We start from the raw sequence: 19,020 nt of genomic DNA, 5'->3' as shown, positions 1-19,020 counted from the left end.
TCGGCACTGGTTCCAAATGCACTTTCACCAAACAACTCACAATGGTCCATAAGTGCACAAAAACTAGCTTGTTTTTTTTTTTTCTCTCTCTCGATACATAGACAAAAGCACTATTGCCAGAAAACAAATTATGAGACACTTTACTGCAAAACTAGGGCAACTGAAATAGGCAAGACAGAGCCAAAATGCTGAGTTTGGTCCATAAAGAAGAATATACTGCATGGCCACACATTCTTTCATGTTCTTTTTTTTTTAACATATGAAGTTGCCAACAAATGTGATATTCAACCTTCCTCAGTGTTTGGCGGAGTCGTTGCAATCAACATTTTCCATTTAGATTTAGATTTCTCCGATATGAACAACGCTCCCCTAATCACCAAATATCACCTAACACTGACTGCTGAGATGTGTTTTCGAAACAGACATGTGTATACATTTATAGAGAGAGATATCTACAGTTCAGAGAAATGATAAAAGGAACTTGTTTTGTTTGCTTTCTTGCATTTAAAAAGTTAAAGCTAGAACTAACCAATAAAACACATGAAAATGTTATTTGCATGAGAGAGTATGGCTTGCAATGGATGAGAGAAACCAAATATCCACAGAGTCTTCCAAGGCAAATCCTATATGACCAGTCCAGTCAATTTAAGACAATCTTCTACGGACCTTTCTTTCTTTCTAAAATTCAGCAGCCATTTCTGTCAAAGCTTAACAAATGGTTACTAAGCACAGGTGTCACAACTTCCATTAATACTGAGCACAGCTAGCATATACATTTAGGCCAAGCTACAGTATAGCAGTAAAAGTCACTTTAAGGTACTTTTGAAAATCCCTGGCACTCCAAAACTGAATTAGTTGGAAAATAATCTGTACATGTTTGTGCTGTTGCTGCTCTAAATGTGGCAGCCTGAGCGATTAACCTGTAAATCATAATTTACAAGTTTGGTCACATTTTGGTTTTGAAAATGAAAAGAAAAGAAAAATCTGTGAATATAAATCATGACTTGCCATTTAGGGTGAGCTTGAAAAATTTAATTCTTTGTTGTGTAATACAAAAATGTGAAAAGTGTGCTGGAATCCCTTTGGCTAAACCCCCAAAACCCTTACAAGATCAATACCCAATAAGACTTAAAAGTATGTGGTACAAAAGAGAAGTCACTCAACTTTGTGTGTTAACAAGATGTCCTGTCTCAGACACAAAAACGGAAGGTAAAGGAGCAATGAAATCAGACACTGGAACAAGGACGATAAAACTAAATCTAAACCCTGGAAATGTATGGGTAGTCAGAGACGTTGCCAATGAGACAATAAGTGCACCCCCTGACCAACATTCTGGGACACACCCGTACGTAGTAAGTGATAAATGTATTTAATTCCCCATCCCATCCCAACCACCCAACTATATTTTACTCCTGGTAACCATAGAAATTAGACTTAGTTCAGTTTAGTTTATACGTGTGTCTTCAGGGAGGGGAAGGGCATGCTTGTGTGTGTGTGTATGTGTGCATGTGTATACATATTTCTATGTGTATGTGTGTGTGCATGACTGCATGCTTTATGTGTATGCATTCAGGCGCTCTTTAGAGCGAGTAGAGTGGATATCATGAAGCTCCTGCTCCTCCTTAGACTTGATGTCCTCGTATTTCTGCATCCGACAGGCATCCTTCATGTAAGCCCAGTTAGCCGACAGCACCATCAGGTAGTGCACCTACAATGGTTAGAGGGGAGGGTTGGTGTTAATTTTAGTGAACCATCTTTACCCAAACAGAGGAAAAAGGATTACTCTGAAGAAGACTTGGAGGGCATTTAGTCATAAAAAGCACCCCAGCTTAGACTGGAATCAGTTATTTCCGCTGTCGGTCAACGTGGCGAATGGATCCAGTTGAGTATAAGCCTGGTTAGTTTATTCGTTAACGCATGTTATTGTTCATAACTGGAGAGTTATCTTGGTTGTAAGTAGCTGATTATGAAGGAGAGAAACTGACAAAAATATTTAAAAAGGGAAGAGTCTGGGTGTCATTTTAATCAAGCCAATTAGGGGACGTTGTTATGAAAGTGCATCAACCACAAAGCGATGTTGTGGATGAAGGTGGTAGGCCCAGGCGAATGGAGAGTGTGTGTCGGGAGGTGGGGAGGGCCGCCCCAGACTGGAGCTGGCTTCAGAAACGTGTGCAGTACCTTCCTGAGTTCTTAGACGTCAGAGTGACGTGGTTACGGATGAGGACAGACACAGCCACCACCTATCACAGTAGCCATATAAATGAACAAATAGCAAACAAGAGAAAGGAAGAGAGTTACTGTACTTGCTGCACCCTTACAACTCTAAATGCTAAATGTATCAGGTCATCCAGGAAAGTTGCATCTGTAAGCTCTTTAGTAAGCTCTTTAGTTAGAAAAAATGCTTAAATGAAAACAACATTTAAGTTTTGTGGCTTACAGTTCATGTTGATTAACTTTGCTAGTGAACTTCTAAAAGTTAACAAGATTAACCTTTAGTAGATTTACATAAAAAATGTAAAGGGTTTCAAGGAAAAGGGACCAAAAATATTATGTTTTGTCCAATCAAATTCTCTCTAGAATGAGAATGTCCCTGCACCTAATACCAACTGCAACCGACAAGCAAGTTGCAAATCATGGCTCATGGCTGGAACATAAATAAAGCCTTTAAAGCGCAACAGTACACATCCACTTTTTTCAGCCGTCTGGGTTCCGGAAGTATTTTTCCCATGCATTTCTTCCATAAACTTTTCATAAAATCATCCATTAAAGGAATATTCCGAGTTCAATACAAATTAAGCTCAGCTGACGGCATTTGTGGCATAATGTTGATTACCACAAAAATGTATTTAGACTCATCCCTCCATTTCTAAAAAAAAAAAAAAAAAAACATTAAATTGATCGCTCCACTCTTCCTCATTTTGAGATCTAACTTCCTGTTTGTACTGAAACGGATTACATGTGGGAGCACAGAAAGTATTTTCCACCAAGAGATGATGGTGTGAGTCTACAGCACCACTTCACTACATGAAAATGCTCATGAGGTGTTTTGCTATCACTCTAAAAGTTTGTTTTTCCCACACCCATTGAGGTAAATTGGCTCAATGGGTGTGGGTGACAGCTATGACACACTGCACTTTTTATGGTACAAGATTTTAATTGTTATACGTGTAATTCTGCTTAATTTTTAGGTTTCAACTTGTTAATAAGTTTTGTTCAAATGTGTAGTTGACATGAAATTGCCAAAAGTGACAGCTCGTATTATTGCACATGCAAGTTCATAACATTAAAGAAAATGAAAATGGTACTTTTTACAATTAATTTGTCTGCCTACATTTTTAAGAGGCTTAAATGTGATTAAAATAGTTGTAAACACAACATAAAATAAAACATACTCTTTTGTGTGTGTGTGGATAAATATAGCAGCACCCCTTCCCTTTAACACTCAAAAAATCTACTCGATGGGTGAATGAAGGGCGAGGTGTCATACAGGGATATTTTTAATGACTTTGTGTTTTCTCTTGGACTTTCATGAGCACAGAGGTATATCAGTACATCCAGAGCATAAAGGTAGGATCTTGTGTATTTATGAATGAAGCACTCATGTTTAAAAGTCTCCCTGCTCTGCTTTCATTTGTTATGACATCCCCTGAACACTTTAGTCAAGTCAAGTCAAGTGGTTTTTATTGTCGTTCAACCATATACAGTTAGTACAGTACACAGCGAAATGAGACAACGCTCCTCCAGGACCATGGTGCTGCATAAATCAACATAGGTCAAACACAGAACCACATGAGACTACACAGACTAAATAACATTTCACAGTCTGGCCGTGAGGGCCCGAATGCTTCGGTACCTCTTGCCAGACGACAAGAGGATGAAGAGATTGTGTGAGGGGTGTGTGGGGTCATCCACAATGCTGGTTGCTTTGCGGATGCAGCTTTTTGTGTAAATGTCTTTGATGGAGGGAAGAGAGACCCTGATTATATTCTCAGCTTTCCTCACTATCCTCTGCAGGGCTTTGAGGTCCGAAACGGTGCTCAGTGTGGTGGTGGTGGAGATGCTGTTCCCGATCTGTACTGACTGAGGTCTCCCAGTCAGGAAGTCCAGGATCCAGTTGCAGAGGAAGGTGTCCAGGCCCAGCAGGTTCAACTTTCCAATCAGGTGCTGAGGAATCATTGTGTTGAATGCTGAGCTGAAGTCTATGAACAGCATTCTAATGTATGAGTCCTTTTTATCTAGGTGGTTGAGAGCCAGATGAAGGGTGGTGGCGATGGTGTCGTCTGTTGAACGGTTGGGACAATACACAAACTGCAGTGGGTCTAGTGAGGTGGGCAGCTGGGTTTTAATGTGCCTCATGACGAGCCTCTCGAAGCACTTCATGATGATATGTGTGAGAGTGATGGGACGGTAGTTGTTGAGGCAGGACAATGAAGACTTCTTTAGCATGGGAACGATGGTGGTGGCCTTGAAGCACGTTGGAACGACGCCACTGCTCAGACAGTGGGTTGACTCTATGTAGAGTTTTCCTCACATCGGCTGTGGTAAGACAGAGCACCTGGTCGTTGGGAGGAGGGATGGTCTTCCTCGCTACCATGTTGTTCTGCACCTCAAACCGAGCGTAGAAGTCGTTCAGCGCATCTGGAAGGGAGGCATCTTTGTCACAGGCAACAGATGGTGTCCTGTAGTTGGTGATGGCCTGGATGCCCAGCCACATGTTCCGCATGTCGCCGCTGTCCTGGAAGTGACTGTGGATTCTCTGTGCGTGTGCGCGCTTTGCCTCTCTGATGGCCCGGGACAGTTTGGCCCTCGATTTGGTCTTCAGCAGCGCACGCACCTCCGCAGTAATCCACGGCTTCTGGTTGGAGTTTGGAGTGTGGTGATGGTCTTGGAGTGTGGTGATGTCTTGGAGAAAGTGACATCATCAATACACTTGCTGATGTAGCTGATCACTGATGCTGTGTATTCCTCCAAATTGGTAGAGTCGCTATATGTCGCAGCATCCCTGAACATGTGCCAGTCAGTGCACTCAAAACAGTCCTGAATAGCAGAGATGGCTTCTGAAGCAATTTTGTGTGCCTGACGAGCGGTCTGTATGCTGGAATTAGCATAACAGAGATGTGGTCTGAGTAGATGAGGTGGGGGCAGGGCGCCGCCCGGTACACGCCTGGGATGTTTGTGTAAACAAGATCAAACGTGTTCGACCCTCTCGTTGCAAAGTCCACATACTGATGGAATTTAGGGAGCACTGTCTTGAGATTCGCATGGTTGAAATCTCTGACGACAATAAACAGTCCTTCGGGGTGAGCGTTCTGCAATTTGCTAATAGCCCCATATAGTTCACCGAGCGCTTCCTTAGCATTAGTGCTGGGGGGAATTTAAATTCCAGTTATGACAGTGGTGAATTCCCGTGGTAAATAAAAAGGTCTGCATCTAACAGTCACAAGCTCCACCAGTGATGAGCAATAGCTAGAGACTAGCATAGAGTTCTTGCACCATTCCGTGTTGATGTAAACACCCAAGCCACCACCCCGAGTCTTACTAGGGTTTGGGTTTGTTTTTGGCCTAGTATGGACCCCCGCCCTCTTCCACTTCCTCGCACACTGGCCACCGGCATCAGGTGACACAGGACTGGAGCGCTGGTCTCCGCAGCAAGCCGAGGTCATATAGCTTCTCCTGCAGATCATCATGCAGCTTGGTTGTTGCATGAATCTTATATTTCAGTAGTGTCTGGTGATGGTAAACACGAACACCGGTTGCTCCGATGTCCATGTGCCATAAAAGTTGGGCTAAGCAACAAAAATAGCACCATTTTATGCTGCCATCTTGGATCATTCTCATGATAGCTATGATATCTTTAACATACATGATAGCTTTAACAAACTCATGATAGCTTTTGACATCTCTATAACCTGTAAATCTACTTTGCTAGCTAATTACACTTTGACATCAACACTATATATATCTATATAGCAACCGCTAGACCAAAAGATCAAAGACAAAAGTTTCAAAATGGCTGTGTGCTAGTTTCTCTAGTTTCTCTAGCACACAAGGTGAATATAACTTTACACATAAAAATGTAGAAACCGATTTTATCACACTAAAATCATGTTAACATGGATACTGTTAACGTCTTGTGGCTACACTTTTGAAAGTATAGCCTTGTTTACAGATTGGCCCCATTCACTTTCATTTAAGTGTTCACTGTAAACCATATATATATTCTTTTTTAAGAAAAGGAGGGACGAGTCTAAATTAATTTCTTTAGTAATCAACATTATGCCACAAATGCTATTGATTGGACATATACCTTGTTTTGAACCCAGAATATTCCTTTAAAGACTTTGTTTTAAGGCAAAAAATTATTTGAAAATCCAACTAAAAGACAAAGGTACAAGTCTGTGTACTTGCACAAAAAAAAAGGCTTTTGGAGGCTGTTCATTTTATTTAAACAATTAATTTTGATTTAACACCATTGTATCAGGTTTCTTGTTCAAACATGATTGCATCATGTTAAACTGACTTGAATAGGTGACTTTGGCTTAGCTCGATGTGTTCATTTTGAAAGAGCTAGTTTTAATCAAGCTTGTTCAAAAAGGGCAGCTGGCAGCAGGAAGTAAACGTCTCGGTTACTGATGTAACCTCCGTTCCCTGATGGAGGGAACGAGACGTTGTGTCGCTGAGTTGACACTAGGGGTCGCTCCTGCGGAGCATGGCCATCTCTGATTTTGAGAAAAGGCCAATGAGAATTGCCGTGTGGAATTTGCATGCCACTCCCCCGGACATACGGGTATAAAAGGAGTGACGCTGCAAATACACATCAGGTATCGCATTGAGGAGCCGAGCCAAAGACCCGGCGCTTTCAGCGGATGGTTCAGTAATGTGGCTAGCGGAAACACAACGTCTCGTTCCCTCCATCAGGGAACAGAGGTTACGTCAGTAACCGAGACGTTCCCCGTCTGTCACTCAGTCGACGTTGTGTCTAGGGGTCCCATGGAAAACGCCACAGAGCTGAACCGAGTTACGCAGACACGTGCGAGACGGGCAAACCTCCGTGTGCCTCGTAGCCAGCGCAGCAAGCCGTCGCATAACTACCCCCAACACACTGGCAGGCATGAAGCGGTCCGCTGCACCTAGGGGGAACAGCTAACTGCTCAGAAGTATAAGGACTGGCTGGCCCAGCCGGGGCCTTCTCTCTATTTTTCCCCTGTAAAAGGAACGCAATCGTTCGGCTAGGGGCCAAATATAAATGGTCCAAGCTGGGGGGTGTCCCTCCAAAGAGGAGGACACCGCGGAGACCACACCTGGCCCCGAGAGGGGGGGGGTTTAGGTGGAATACACACACGGTCTTACCGGCTAGCAGCGGAAGCACATCGTGTGGAACGGCGAAAGGTGGGGAGGGGTTACTACAAACACGGCGACCCAGGGCAGAGGACCCTCTGTCCAAGGAAGACGCGGTTTTCCGGTAGGGAAACCATTTTGCGGGATATACATCACACGGGGTTGCCGAAGGGGGCAACCAGCACATGTGGAGCACTTACCTCAGTACGGGGGCCTAGTGACGCCCGTACCGGGGCGGCAGTGAGCCTCTCCGAAGACTCAACGGCCGCTAGGCTAGGGAGGAAGAACGTCCAGGGTTCACACTTCCTGCGAACACAACTGGGGAAAAGAGCGCACGTCTTCACATCTAGGGAGGGGAAAGGCGCTATGCACAAGCGATACACACGGCCAGCTGACCCGAACTTACCTGTTTGTGTCACCTGATAACACACGGGACAAAACTGGCTCAACCCTGAGGTTATAGAACCTCGCAAAGGTGTTAGGTGTTGCCCAACCCGCGGCTCTACATATGTCTGCTAGAGAGGTGCCATGGGACAACGCCCATGAAGCCGCAACGCCCCTGGTAGAATGGGCTCGTAGGCCAGCAGGGGGCAGCACGTGCTGGGCATGGTATGCCATCGTGATGGCATCGACGACCCAGTGGCCGATCCTCTGTTTGGAGACAGCGCTTCCCTTCCGCTGTCCGCCAAAGCAAACAAAGAGCTGCTCGGAGCTTCTAAAGCTCTGCGTGCGGTCCAAGTAGATGCGAAGAGCACGCACCGGACACAGCAACGTAAAGGTTGGGTCTGCCTCCTCCAGGGGCAGCTCTTGCAGGTTTACTACTTGATCCCTAAAGGGGGTCGTGGTAACCTTGGGCACATAGCCCGGTCGGGGTCTCAGGATGACTTGAGAGTAAGCCGGACCGAACTCTAGGCACAGTTCGCTAACAGAGAATGCCTGCAGGTCCCCTACCCTCTTGATGGAGGTGAGCGCCCTCAGGAGGGCGGTCTTCAAAGAGAGCGCCTTTAGCTCTGCTGACTCAAGGGGCTCAAAGGGAGCTCCCCGAAGGCCCCGAAGGACCACGGAGAGGTCCCACGAGGGAACGAGGCGCGGCCTGGGGGGGTTTAACCTCCTCGCGCCCCTCAGGAACCTGATGATCAAATCGTGCTTCCCTAAATACTTACCTTCCACTGCATCGTGATGTGCCGATATAGCGGCTACCTACACCCTCAAGGTGGAGGGGGACAGCCGTCCCTCCAACCTTTCCTGCAGAAAGGAAAGCACTGATCCAACTGCGCATCTCTGGGGGTCTTCACCATGGGAAGAACACCACTGAGTAAACAGACGCCACTTCAGGCCGTAAAGACGCCTCGTTGAGGGGGCTCTCGCCTGAGTGATCGTGTCTACCGCATCCCGTCCAAGGGCCAGACATGGAGATTCCAGAGGTCTGGTCGCGGGTGCCAGATGGTGCCCTGACCCTGAGAAAGAAGGTCCTTCCTCAAGGGAATTTGCCGGGGGGGGCTGTCGCGAGGAGCGTGAGGTCCGAGAACCAGATTCGGGAGGGCCATTAAGGGGCCACTAAGAGGACCTGCTCCCTGTCCTCCCTGACTTTGCACAACGTCTGTGCAAGTAGGCTCACTGGGGGAAACGCATACTTGCGAAGCCCCGGGGGCCAGCTGTGTGCCAAGGCATCTGTGCCGAGGGGGGCCTCGGCCAGAGAGTACCAGAGTGGGCAATGGGAGGATTCCGGGGAAGCGAACAGGTCTACCTGCGCTTGGCCGGATCGACAGATGAACCACCTGGGGGTGGAGCCTCCACTCTCCCCTGGATGTAACCTGCCGCGACAGCGTGTCCGCTGTGCCGTTGAGGTAACCTGGGATGTGAGTGGCCCGCAGCGACTTGAGTCGGTGCTGACTCCAAAGGAGGAGACGGTGGGCAAGTTGTGACAAGCGGCGAGAGCGTAGACCGCCTTGGCGGTTGATATACGCCGCCGTGGCTGTGTTGTCCGTCCGAGCAACACGTGCTTGCCCCGGATCAACGGCAAAAGCCTCCTCAGGGCAAGTAGTACTGCCAGCAACTCGAGGCAGTTGATGTGCCAATACAGTCGCGGGCCTGTCCAAGGGCCGGCGACTGAGTGCCCGCTGCACACGGCACCCCAGCCCCGTTGGGAGGCATCTGTCTTAACCACGACGTGCCTGGAGACCTGGCCTAGGGGAACTCCTGCCCATAAGAACGCTAGGTCTTACCAGGGGCTGAGAGAGCGGCAACACGTCTGCGTGACAAGGACGCGGTGTGTGCTGTGGCGCCATGCTCGTCTCTCGACTCGGGTCTGCAGCCAGTGCTGGAGTGGTCTCATATGCATCAAACCAAGCGGTGTAACCGTGGCTGATGATGCCATATGCCCCAGGAGCCTCTGAAAGGATTTCAGTGGGACCAACATGTTCAGTCTGAACGTACGCAGACAGCTCAGCACTGACTGTGCGCGCTCGCTGGTGAGACGCGCCAACATTGAGACCGAGTCCAACTCCATACCGAGAAAAGAGATTCTCTGAACCGGGACGAGCTTGCTCTTTTCCCAGTTGACCCGAAGCCCCAAGCGGCTGAGGTGCCTGAGCACCAAGTCCCTGTGAGCACACAACATGTCTCGCGAGTGAGCTAAGATTAGCCAGTCGTCGAGATAGTTGAAGATGCACACGCCCACTTCCCTCAATGGAGCAAGGGCTGCCTCTGCGACCTTCGTGAAGGCGCGAGGGGACAGGGACAGGCCGAAGGGGAGGACTTTGTACTGATATGCCTGACCCTCGAAGGCAAACCGGAGAAAGGGTCTGTGCCGAGGAAGGATCGAGACATGAAAGTACGCGTCCTTCAGGTCTACCGCCGCAAACCAATCCAGATGTCGGACGCTCGCTAGAATGCATCTCTGTGTAAGCATCTTGAACGGGAGTCTGTGCAGAGCCCGGTTCAGAACTCGCAGGTCGAGGATTTTTTGGGTACGATGAAGTAGGGGCTGTAAAACCCCTACTTCATCTCAGCTGGAGGGACAGGCTCTATCGCGCCCTTCTGTAGAAGGGAGGCGATTTCCGCATGCAAGGCAGCGGCGTTCTCGCATCTCACCGTGGTGGGGCGGACGCCGTTGAACCTGGGCGGGCGCCTGGTGAACTGAATCGCATAGCCGAGTCGGACTGTCCTGATCAACCAACGCGACGGGCTGGGGAGCGCGAGCCACGCCCCCAAACTCCGAGCAAGAGGGACCAAGGGGACTATAGCGTCGGACGTACCGGCAGGCGGGGCCTCGCGACGGGGCCTCGCCCGGGGTGCTGAGTCTAGGGACATCGAAGCACTTACCTGGCTCCTTGTGACCGCTCCCGGAAAAGCCTGGGACGGGGGAGAAAGAATTTCGTCCTTGTGGCCCACGGAGACCGTCGGCTCGGGGGCGGGGTTGTGCCGTGGCTGGACGCGTGGAAGCGGAAGACCCGGTTCCAGGGCGCTGTACCTGCCAAAGAGAACCGGTGGCCAGCAGTCGTGATAACAACGGCCAGGGAGACCGGAAGTGGAGCCCGGGGGCTGAGGAAACTGCTCTTTTTTTTAAATGTGGGTACCGCAGCCCATTGGGCGTGCGGTGAAATAAATTTCAAAAGGAAATAAGGATTATCCACCCGCCCCTCCGGCGGGGGAGGGAGTGGTCCGCTTACTAGCTCCCGAAGTGCAGTTCCCTGAGTCCCAGGGCTGCCCATCTCAAGGGCGCTTCGAAGCCTTCTTAGGGTTCTTGGTGGCCGGTCGTGAGGCGGGGGGCGTCGCCGTCCTGCGGGTAGCTTCACGCCGGGGCCGGCCCCGAGGGGCGGGCTGTGGCGGGGCTGGTGTTGGTACCGCAGGGGGACGCGCTGGGCGACGAGCAGACGGGGTGCGGGGCCTGTAGCTCCGCCTGGGCAGGATGTGCTGTATAGCCTCCGTCTGCCTTCTTACCGTTGTGAACTGCCGGGCGAAGTCTCCAACGGTGTCGCCAAACAGCCCAACCTGGGAGATGGGGGCGTCAAGGAAACGTACCTTGTCAGCCTCTCGCGACTCGACCAGGTTGAGCCATAGGTGGCGCTCCTGGACCACCAAGGTGGACATCGCCTGCCCGAGAGCCCGTGCCATGAAATAAATTTCAAAAGGAAATAAGGATTCTCCACCCGCCCCTCCGGCGGGGGAGGGAGTGGTCTGCTTACCAGCTCCCGAAGTGCAGTTCCCTGAGTCCCAGGGCTGCCCGTCTCAGGGGCGCTTCAAAGCCTTCTTAGGGCTCTTGGCGGCCGGCCGTGGGGCGGGGGGTGTCGCCGTCCTGTGGGTAGCTTCACGCTGGGGCCGGCCCCGAGGGGCGGGCTGTGGTGGGGCTGGTGTTGGTACCGCAGGGGGACGCGCTGGGCGACGAGCAGACGGGGTGCGGGGCCTGTAGCCCTATACGGAGGCTATACGAACGTGATCGCGGGTCCGCTATGAAGCGAGGCGGCAACCGCGCCCCAGTGCTCGGTTGGAGCATACGAGCGTGGTGTGGGAGGTCTGTGGGGTTTTACCCGGCGGAGAGGATCCCACTGAGGTCCCCATATCGCCCCCAGCGCTAGCCGACACCGCCTCGTACCCTTAGTTAGAAGGACCGAGTCGGGGAGCGGCTGGGGTGCCCTGCGCTCTTACGAGTGCGAGGCGCGACCGCAGCGTAGCCATGGGCATGCTCTCGCAGTGAGAGCATGAACCATCCACGAACGCTGACTCTGCGTGGGTAGCACCCAGGCACAAGAGGCAATGATCGTGGCCATCAGACGGGGAGAGAGAACGACCACAACCAGGAAACACACACAAACGGAAAGACATCTTGAAAAAGACGCTTCACCGTTTGTGCCACTCTTTTAATGTTTTTTTATTTTTTTTTTATTTATATATATATATGTATACGAGAGTATAAATGTATATATAAATTAAGTTATTCACTCCGTAACTCTTTTAGCAGCTGCTGAAGCGCCCAGGGGTGTATGCTCAGCACAACGTAGTATGCGAGGGGGAGGACCGCTGGAAAGTGCCGTAAAGCCAACAGCTTGCAGAGATGACTGGAACAGCAGAGGAATTCAGCTCTATGACTGCTCTCTCGGCTCCGAAAAAGATATCTGATGTGTATTTGCAGCGTCACTATACCGTATGTCCGGGGGAGTGGCATGCAAATTCCACACGCCAATTCTCATTGGCCTTTTCTCAAAATCAGAGATGGCCGTGCTCTGCAGGAGCGACCCCTAGTGTCAACTCAGCGACACAACGTCGACTGAGTGACAGATGGGGAACAGCTGAGACACAGTCGGCAGCATTCATCAAGTAATTGAATTGGCATTTATTATACTGAGTTTGTTAACTATTTTAAAGTTTTGACGGGAGCACTGCAGAATCATTGGAGTTAATTTGACTTAAGAATAATTTACATACTTTATGATTTTCCATGACTCCTTATAACTTGACCAGATTGTCTTCTTTAATAAGTACAAACAACAGTGATTGTTGTTTTTTTTAGTCTGTTGTTTGTTTTGCATTGCCCTATATTGTCAATATACAATGCCAATTAAAAAGGACTTGGCCTGAATGAACAAAATGAACTTACTGTGTATTAAAAGAATCAATTACAATTTTTATGTGATGTGCAAAGCAAAGCATGTACATAAACATTTTAAAATATTGAGCTGGAACAGACACCTTTATTTTCGCGCATATTCATTTTAACATAATATCTATTTATTTATTGAACCATATGTGAAAACATTTCTTTAAGGTTTACATGCATGTAGCTTCTAATTAGAAGAGTTTTATTTTGGAGAAGGAATATACTTCTGTTCAAACACATGCTTATGATTGAATGCCGTCTCTGAGTGCACACTTTTTCTCCAAGATGTTCGCTGCTGTCCAAGTGGATTCAAAAGTAAGTAATTTCAAGTTCAATCATATCTTCAGTTATTATTTTTGTAATATGGGAACTAAACAAATATTATGTTTAGATGTATTTACATAAATATCCCAAACAGTACTTAATGTTGTAAGGAGACATACAGTAAGTTGCTGGTTTAGGTAACTGATTAAACCAATTAGTTTAACTTAAGTTGAATAATGATATATGTAGAATACAACATAAACGGCAACAGTTATCTAAAGAGCGTTTTGTCCCTCTACAGGATATTAATTTAAATAAAGCATAATATTGTTGTTCGCATGGTACAAGTTTCTGAGGAATGTAACGTGTGTGTGCTCGTGTGTGTGTGTTTACTGTAAAATAGCCATATTTCTTTATTTGATCTAAATGGGCAACATTGGAATTACTTGGTTTTCCCAATTTGTTACGACAATTTGAAGAGAAATAAAAATGTCCAGGTAAAGCTTTTGTGTAAATGCACAAGTTTGATCATTTGTAGGGATGTTTTTCAATCCATTGTGAATGAAACGTGCCTTACTGCTATAAAGTTGGCTTGACGTTTGAATTTGATATTCAAAAATAGTCGCAAATTTAGGGACTGTCTCTTAAGTTACATACGACATTGGTGTACACATTTCTAACTTCAATAGCATTTGAAGCATATCACCTACAAATGAACTCCAAATTGTTAATCTAGGTGTCAGCGATAATGTGTAACTTTTAGATTTTTCATATTTATTAAAATAAACTGTTAAATCATATGTAAACATTGATATGTGCATCCCTACTGTAATTTTAAAACTCCAAAAAGCCCATAAAGGCAGCATACAAGTAATCCATAAGACTTCAGTGGTTTAATCCATGTCTTCAGAAGCAATATGATGGGTGTGGGTGAGAAACAGATCAATATTTATGTCACATATTCCCTGTTGTCTTTTGTTTTTGTGCTTTTATATTGAAATTATTGTTTAGTTTCCTGTTTCCTGTGTTAGCTTTGTAGTCCTTGTAGTTTTATTCCTTGATTGATTCTCCCTGATTGTTTCTCATTTCCTGATTGTTTCCCTAGGTCTTCCTTGTTTTCCCTTGTGTATTTAAGCCCTTGTTTTCCCTGTTTGTCAGTTTTGCATGTTTTGTCTATGCTCTGTTCTCTGTGTTTTATGTTTATTTATCAGATAAATAAAGCTGCATGTAGATCCTCATTCCTTGACTGCCTTGTCACAATTTAAGTCCTGTTTTAACTATTGGTTCAGAAGATATATATTTAACCACTGGAGTTGTATAAATTAGTTCACCCAAAAACTCCCCTCATGGCATCCAAGGTATGTGACTTCTGCTGAACACAAATTAAGATTTTTAAAAGAATATTTAAACTGTGAGCTGAATTCAAGTGAATGATATTTGATCAAAATAATCCATTCAATTCGAGTGGTTTAATCAATGTCTTCTGAGGTTATCCAGTTGGTTTTGGGTGAGAACAGACCAAAATAAAAACCCCTTTTCACTCTACATCTTGCTATTGCAATCTCTGAGCACAATCATGATTTCAAGCTTGATTACACTTCTTGGTGCTTAATGCATTTGTACAGCGCTAGATGGTGCTATTGGAAGTGTAATCAAGCTTGAAATCATGATCGCCAAGGAGATTTATAGTGAAATATTTATTATATTTTGGTCTATTCTCACCTACAATAAAACCAACTGGATCACTTCAAAAGATATAGATTTAACTATAGTTGTATGAATTACCTTTATGTTGCCTTTATGTGCTATTGGGAGTTTAGGTTTTAGTCTATTCATTTGCACAGAATTAACCTACAGAGCTGAGATATTCTTCTAAAAATCAAACACATCTGGGATGGCATGAGAGTGAGAAAATTAGATAATTTTCATTTATGGCTAAACTATCCCTTTAATGGTGAGTGTACTGTAAATTTGTATTCACATGTTATGTTAGAATGTGTGTTATAAGCCCAGACAGAATCTGTGCATGCTGAAAACTCAGCAGAATTGCAACATTTCTAATTTCTTAAATGTTCCACAAATTCCCCATCACTTGCACATTATTTATGAAATAGTTTGGCTAATTGTGTGATGCTTTTAGCAACCATTAAGAGTACAGTACTCTCAGGTTCATTTAACACATTTTACCATGTTGAAATCCAAACCACAAAATGCTGCAGATTTTCCCAAAATATCTTCTTTGAAAGAGCCAGAAATGTTTACAGATTCCGTCTGGACCTAAGCTTCCCTGTTTAGACTACTGTGATGGGTACAAAAGCTATGCATTTGGGTTGGGAACTGAGGGGTTTTAGATAATTAACAATGTTTAGGCTGAATAACACGTTCAATATTTAATACTAGATTAAAGTACTTTCAGGATCAACATGGTGTCACACACAAGCCGAACCACTGTGCTTTATGCACTTCCTGTGCTGCTGAGAGAAGACTCCTCAAGATTTTTCAAAACATGCAGGGTAAATTACTTCACGCATTTCTAAATAATTTAACTATTTTTGAAACTTAAAAGACCTCACCCAAAATGAAAATTCTTTAATTATTTACTTACCCTCATTCCATCCCAGATGTGTATGACTTTCATCTGCATTTCACAAACAAATATTTATAAGAGAATTTCAGCTCTGTAAGGCCATACAATGCAAGTGAATGGGTGTCAGAACTTTGAAGCTCCAAAAAGCAGTTAAAACAGCATAAAAGTAATCCATGTCTTCTGAAGACTTCTAATTAGTGTGGGTAAGAAACTGTGGAGCAGAGAGGGGGCGGGGCCGGGTCGGAATATCGCGCGCCCGGTCCCCAATCGGCCTGATGAGGCGCGCGAGAGATAAAGGCGGCCGGTGACGATGGTTCGAGAGAGAGAGAATTACGGGCATGTCCGTCGTGTGTGTGTGTTTATGTGTTTTAAGTTTCTCATTAAAATATTATTTATGTTGACAAGCCGGTTCTCGCCTCCTCCTTGCCCATCCTTTAACTGTGTTATATTGGTGCCGAAGCCCGGGAAGGAGGAGGGATGCCCGTCGCAGAGTCCTCGACACTGCCCTCGATTCCACCCTGGGGAGCGCCGCTGCCATCTGCCGGGTGACGGAGTAGCCCTGCCGTCCCCAGAGACGCGGAGGGGTCGAGGGAGACCGCCGTCCGCGAGGGGAGGAGTGAAGAAACTCTCCGACCGCCCGGAGCGGTAGAGCCGCTGCCAGGGGCGGAGGAGTGTCCCCATTTGCTGGCAGAAAAGCGTAGGTGCATTCTGCCTGCTGGGGGTCGAAGGTTTCACTCCGGTTCGCCCGGGGTTGGAGCGGCTGTCGTCTGCCTGAATGTGGAGGAGTGTTCGAGGACCACGCGACGGTACATCAGAGAACCGGTGAGTGAGCTTTTTCTCTCTCTCCTCTCTCTCTTTGTTGGCCTTTTCCCCCGCCTATTTATTTTTTTCTTCCCCTCCTGTCTCCTCCCATGGCGATGAAGGCGGGGATGACCACGCAGGACGCAAGATACACCCCGCCCCAGGGATGGGGGGTGTATGTCATGCCGGTGGCACCCTGGCCTGAGATAATGCCGGGAGGAGTGTGCAGCGGAGGGGGGGCGGGGCCGGGTCAGAATATCGCGCGCCCGGACCCCAATCGGCCTGATGAGGCGCGCAAGAGATAAAGGCGGCCGGTGATGATGGTTCGAGAGAGAGAGAATTACGGGCATGTTCGTCATGTGTGTGCTTTTGGTTTGAGTTTCATTAAATATTATTTATATTGACAAGCCGGTTCTCGCCTCCTCCTTGCCCATCCTTTAACTGTGTTACAGAAACAAATCAATATTTAAGTCCTGTATTACTATAAATCTCCACTATCACGTTGACGTCTGAAAATCTGAAAGTGGAGATTTGTAATAAAAATGACTTAAATATTGATCTGTTTATTGTTTCTGAAGAGATGGATTTAACCAATAGAGTCTTATGGATTAATTTTATTCTGCCTTCTAGTGCTTTTTGGAGCTTCAAAGTTCTGTTCACCATTCACTTGCATTTTAAGGACCTACAGAGCTGAGATATTCTTCTAAAATATTCATTTGTGTTTTGCAGAAGAAAATAAGTCTTAAACATCTGGAATGGGATGAGCACGAGTAAATGGATGTTAGGAATTTCCCTTTTGGGGGAACTATCCTTTTAAAGAATGATTTATAACACAACAAAACAAAGCTTTTGTCTTCCATGGAAGAGATAAATTCAATGTCTGGAACAAGTGAGTAAATAATTACAATTTTTGTGTAGGTGTGTAATTTGAAACAGATTTGAATAAATTATTTAATTTTGACACTTTTTCTAATTCTACATTTCAGGGCTGAAGATTCAGAAGAGCCAAATGTTGGATATTCACCAGTTGCCCTGTTAACAGCAGTCAGAGAATTCACAGATGCTGCAATTCACTACAATCTGTTCAGAAATGTCATTGTTCTTGAAAGTGAAGTCAATACCCACCTGCCCAGGCTTTTCAGATCTCTTTTGACATTTGGACTGATTTATGCATTGGGTCTGAGTTACCTAAAGGAGTTTTAAAGAGGTGGCTTTATAAGGTTTTAACGTTGAAGGATGTGCAACACTAATGCAGCTAGACAACTTCTCCTGTTGCTGTCAAATGTGTTTTGTTTTTTCAGTGTTTTGCCTCATGTGTTGTCAATAATTGTACTTTGTCTTTTCATATTATGTTTACTACATGCATTTTATGTTGCAAAATCTTCACATGTAAAGACACTTAAAAAGGTAGTTGCAAAACATTTTAAGTAATACTACTGGCACATTTCAAGTCACCTAAAATTGTATAGTTTAAGTTAACGTGGATTTTAAAAAAAAGGTTAATACAAAGCATATTCATTAAGATATATACAAATATTAAGTTTGCAGAACTTTACATTTTGAGTTGTGGTTAATTAAAACATTTTTAATATCATATTTTGATTTGACCAAAATCATTTCTTTAATTTATAATTAATGCATACAAGTTATGCATACTTGAGACTTAAGTTTTGAAACTTGTAAAAGTGAAGACCATAAGTTGCCTTAATCTTTTACACTGGTTTACAGTCTTTTTAAACCCTCCAACTTGCCTTTACTTACATTGTAAGTGCCTCATTTAAAGAAAAATCAGTTTTGTGGTAATCAACACTGAAACAAATGCATTCGATTGAGCTTAACTTATTTTGAGCCTGTATTCCCTTAAGCTTTGAATGTGGTATCCAATAAATGGGTTTGTTTCATACCATGTGCTGCCTCTGTAGTCTCGTTTGACAGTCACTGAAGAATGAGAGAATAGAATTGACATAAATAACTGGCATTATATCTAGTTCTAGTAACTTGACCTAATTGACTTCATCTAATGTGAAACATGTAGGCTAAACAAGACAAGAAGGCTTAAATGTAGGAGAACATAACTGATTCAAGTTAAATGAAAACCATTCATTCATATTAAATGAACAGCATTCATTCGAGTTAGTTTTACATGGTCGGTTTTATTGGGTTTAAATTGATTCCATTTTGTTAAGAGAACATATTTCAATCACGTGGAACCACTGTCCATGATTGAATCATGTTCAGCAAAAGTGCTATTTCTTTAAGTGAACCGTATTTCATGAGAGCACAGACTACAATCCCATGAAGCATTGTGAATGGCGTAATTGAATATAAAACAATGGAAGTATATAAAACTATTGATTTTAGGTTTATTTTATAATTACAGAAGCAATATAATTTTTGTTTATTGGGAAATATTCTGATATATACTACTATATAT

At 45.4% G+C, this 19,020-nt stretch overlaps 1 protein-coding gene across 4 annotated transcripts in view; it reads right to left on the bottom strand.

Moving 5' to 3' along the window:
• Positions 1-68: 68 nt before the first annotated feature.
• gpm6ab (glycoprotein M6Ab) overlaps positions 69-19,020 on the bottom strand; it is a 98,371-nt gene continuing 79,419 nt past the window's right edge. For 3 of the 4 annotated variants that reach the window (XM_052126917.1, XM_052126915.1, XM_052126914.1), the window contains one exon: positions 69-1,708. In XM_052126917.1, the coding sequence (XP_051982877.1) occupies positions 1,556-1,708 (153 nt within the window). In that variant the 3' untranslated portion in view covers positions 69-1,555. The other variant, XM_052126918.1, reaches the window with a different exon arrangement.

Source organism: Xyrauchen texanus, chromosome 5 (genome assembly GCF_025860055.1).
Source record: "Xyrauchen texanus isolate HMW12.3.18 chromosome 5, RBS_HiC_50CHRs, whole genome shotgun sequence".
Taxonomy (NCBI): Eukaryota; Metazoa; Chordata; class Actinopteri; order Cypriniformes; family Catostomidae; genus Xyrauchen; species Xyrauchen texanus.
This window is presented reverse-complemented; position numbering and strand designations above follow the sequence as displayed.